Raw genomic sequence first — 4,172 nt, 5'->3', positions numbered from 1 at the left:
TTTTAGTCACTTGCTTCGCTTAGGCTTAAGACTAGCAAATCATTTCCTAGACTACAAAATAACTAAATCTGGTCCACGCTCATGAAAACGGGCCCAGAATGTAACTAGAATATATAAGAGAGCTGGTTTATTTATTTTCATGATTCAAAAATCAAAATATTCTTCTGCTGCTGCTGTTTCTAATTTGATTTGGAGAACAATTATTGGAACAATTATCTTACAATAGCTTACCAAGAATGCGACCAGTCTCGAGTGCTGGACAGTGAGGATCTCAAGATTGCTGAGAGGTGAGAGTGTTGTCTCGTGGAAGCCTCCGCTGATGAGGTCCACATCTACGAACGACAACTCCCCTGTTTTTGGAACAATGGACGTTGGGACAAAGAAAAACATGAAATGAGTCATTTTATATTAGACAAATGCACTTTTACATTCTATACTCATACCGTTTAAGTGTTTCCAATAATATGCTTCAAAAGGCTTTATAGCTGTCCATTTATCAATTTAATTCCATTTCATACAATACAAATCACATGACTCTCTCTCTCTCTCTCTCTCTCTCTCTCTCTCTCTCTCTCTCTCTCTCTCTCTCTCTCTCTCTCTCTCGCATACACATGGATGCAACAGCTTTATGAAGAAGGAAGATGCGAAACATTTCGGGCTCAAAACTCTTCTTCATCCATCAACAAATACAATTTTAATTAATGGGTTTTTTAGGTTGAAACCAGAAAGATGGGACTGGAGATCTGATAATGTTTTGTCAGGATCAAAGATGAACAAAAAAAATGATTTCTGAGTTGGGATTCTCGAACTTCTTTCGGAGTTCACGAAAATCAAAACGTTCTCTATATCTTATACCTCAACCCCTTTCATATAGCTCAGTGTCCTCATCCTAATTGGCATAATTGGTTTTGCTCTGTCTGGCTGGCAAGGATCCTTCGCCGAGATGGAAATAGTCAGATAGATGGATCTTTGGTCGACTGGAGGGAGGGGAGAGTGTTCTTAAAATATATATTTGCGTTACATATCACTTGCAGATTGCAACAATTTGAATGTATCCCTTTTAGTGGGTACCTGATGTCTAAGTGAGACTTGGGATCTCAGTCTAAAAGAGTAATTAGATAATATTTAATTTGACATCTCCATCTGTTTTCTGTTAAAACTAAATCCCTTCATTATTTTTCTCGATTGGACGCGAACCACTCAATCTAACATCTTTTAACAAACACACAATGCTCAGCGGTACGGTCTTTGCTTCGTACCCGAAAGGTACCGAGTTCGATCACCCACCATTGCGCTGTGTGGCCTTGAGCAAGTCATCTCGTCCTAGCTCAATTTGCGGCGCTGCATTGCGGCTGACGCCTTGGTTATTCCAGTCTTCCCTTAGAATACACCCTAGAGACAAATTTCCCCTTAAGGATGAATAAAGGGAATTGTATTTATATCTATTTATTTTACATTAGCCATTAGTAGCTAAAACAAAAACAACAAAGAAAGATCCAATTTTTTTCTTCACCTTTAGGGGTGACTGCCGTGATGTCAGGCCGTATATCTATCTTAGCAAAGGCGTTTGCATCCAAAACGTTGATGTAACCACCCTGGAAACCAAGGAAGTTGAGGCTTTTCATGTTCTGGAATGCGTTTGCTGGGATGTTCTCGATGTTACAGTCACGGATCTGATTTTGAGAGGAGTGTACGGTGAATAATATTTGGTTTGGATTAAAGCAACAACAGCTATTAGGAATCGAAGGGATAGTCTTTTTATTTGTTGAAATAATTCGACTTTTACTTCTTATATAAGCAATCATCATCATTAGCATCATCATCATCATAATCATCATCATCATCATCATCATCATCATCATCATCATCATCAATCATCATCATCATCATCATCATCATCATCAACACCATCATCATCATCATCACCATCATCATCAATGATAATAGATATGATAGTAGTAATAATAATAATAATAATAATAATAATAATAATAATAATAATAATAATAATAATAATAATAAATGGATATGTACACATGCATTTATATGCGTGTTTTGTGTATTAGTTATAGGACGGCCGTGGTTTGTGAGACCTATGCATGTATGTTTATAATGTTTAACCATGTGCAATAAGTTGGGTAATAAAAGTATACTGACCAGTAACGTCTGGTAGAAATCCATTTCTTCGAATGAAGTTTCAACTAGGGTAAGGTATCCATTGACTCCTAAATAAAATAAATATTTCGTTTTTAATGGTTCCATTATCATTATATTCAAGTTCAAGAAGAAAAAAATGGAGCATTTATATAGAGCAATGACCATTGGACGTGCTCAAAACTCTTTACAATAGGTCCCGAGCCAACAGCAATTGTAAACATGTATGACGAGACATGATGCCTGTAAGGCGATAAAACATTTCTTTCTCGACAAAGCTAACGCTGTTATTGACCAGGTATTCATTTTACACCTGAGTACGTTGAGAGAGTGAGTAAAGAGCATTTTCCATGTAGATAGTACTTGACAATCAGTGTGCCAAATAAAAACTAAACACAATTCGATATCATAAAATTGTCGTTTAAATTATAAGAATCAAGAAATCATAGACTGCGTATAGATTACTGGGATCAAAATTGGAAAAAAAGTTGTTGGTGAGAAGAAATAAATAGATATATTTAGGAAAAACATATTGTCTGGGTACTGAAATATACAAAAATAAATGTCAAGAAGGGAACAATAGAGAAAATTACAAACAGATTTTTAAAATATTGAGAGAAAAAATCAAGCAATCATCAGAAAGCAAACGTCAATGCACTACAGTAAAACTTTGCTATAGAGCTACCTATAGGACTTGGCAACAATGGCGGTGCTTTGAATATTCTTTTCTTCTTCCGACAGAGACAACGCTGTCACCGGCCAGGTACTCATTTTACATCTGTGTACGATGAGAGAATGTGAGTAAAGAGACTTTTCCAAGGACTCAACTATACGAGAATCGAACCTAGCACTTTCCGGTCCGAAAGCGAGTGTCATACCACAAGACCACATAGCCGCAAAATCTAGACAATAGTGCTCATTTGTCTCACTGTTACTCAAGACTCCGTAGGCTTACTTCCCAAATTTATTTTGATAACATAACTTCATAGGTAACCAGGTGCCTGCTGTACTGTGGGAAAACTCGCATTTAAAAGTTTGGTCAGAACACTCGTACTTCAAATATCGGTTGATTTGATTCTTTCCTTACCCATCATTTTCAGTATTTTCCCAAAATGGCAGGCTTACCCAGCAGAAAAATTGATATTTTAAAACTCAAACAAGCTCTCTACAAACAATTTTATGTTCTTATTAATTAAGCAAAGATCATTCTTCAACGTTTGTAATGTATAAAATTAATCTGAATAAGAAAAATATATATTGTGTTGTAACAAATGTGACGATTTTGCTGCAGGCGGTAAGGAGAGGGTTAAACGACCCTCATCTGTCAAAAACTATCAAATCTGGGACCTCGCGAAGGACGACTTTTCTGTCCAATTTTTTAAAAATGAATTTGTCCTCAGTGCGGCAGTTAACTGGTTGATAGCAGTCTTGGCTTACCTGGAGTGCTGAGGCATTTGAGAGTGAGTGAGACGTCGAAGTTCATATCAAAGGCCGTTGTGTTCACACTGATTGATAAAAATAATAGATAATTTTTTTTTAAACATTAAGATATCAGAGTTATGACAAAGTTGTAGAATAAGAATATACACTTAGATAACCACGCCTCTCGGAGTCATCATAACTTAAACAATGGCAGGTATTGGTAAACATAGCACACTACACAGACTTTACTATATATGGAATGTGTCAAAATAAAATACCCACTATTCTGTGTGTGCTTAACATTTATAATATGATCGAGAAAATTGTGTGATAACTAGTCACCCATTTGGCGGTATAAAAACAATAACAATGATCAGAGAGAGGTCGAATTCATTCACGTTAGTGTTTATAAACAACCAACCCATGCTTGTGCGACCACGTTTGAAGGTGTGCCACAAATTCCGTGTTTTGATTAGTCAAAAATCTACTGGTTAATTCAGTTGGACTGGCGAACTCCGTGTAAAAGACAAGAGCGAACTGCATCAGGATGGTCAATTCAGGAAAGTTCGTGCATAAATTAATCAGTTGCTTTGTTT

The 4,172-nt window shown here is 36.4% G+C and overlaps 1 protein-coding gene across 1 annotated transcript in view; it reads right to left on the bottom strand.

The window, feature by feature from the left end:
- Positions 1-3,808, bottom strand: part of LOC144971312 (leucine-rich repeat transmembrane protein FLRT3-like) — an 11,267-nt gene extending 7,459 nt beyond the window's left edge. The window contains exons 1-4 of the mRNA XM_078911958.1: positions 3,592-3,808; positions 2,158-2,225; positions 1,514-1,673; positions 232-350 (exon numbers count right to left, since the gene is read on the bottom strand). Of these exons, the coding sequence (XP_078768084.1) occupies positions 232-350; positions 1,514-1,673; positions 2,158-2,225; positions 3,592-3,637 (393 nt within the window). The 5' untranslated portion in view covers positions 3,638-3,808. The remainder of the gene's footprint in view (positions 1-231; positions 351-1,513; positions 1,674-2,157; positions 2,226-3,591) is intronic.
- Between the last annotated feature and the right edge of the window lie 364 nt (positions 3,809-4,172).

The sequence above is a fragment of the Berghia stephanieae genome, chromosome 4 (assembly GCF_034508935.2).
Source record: "Berghia stephanieae isolate SIO BIC M18660-M18661 chromosome 4, UCSD_Bste_1.3, whole genome shotgun sequence".
NCBI classification, from domain to species: Eukaryota; Metazoa; Mollusca; class Gastropoda; order Nudibranchia; family Aeolidiidae; genus Berghia; species Berghia stephanieae.
This window is presented reverse-complemented; position numbering and strand designations above follow the sequence as displayed.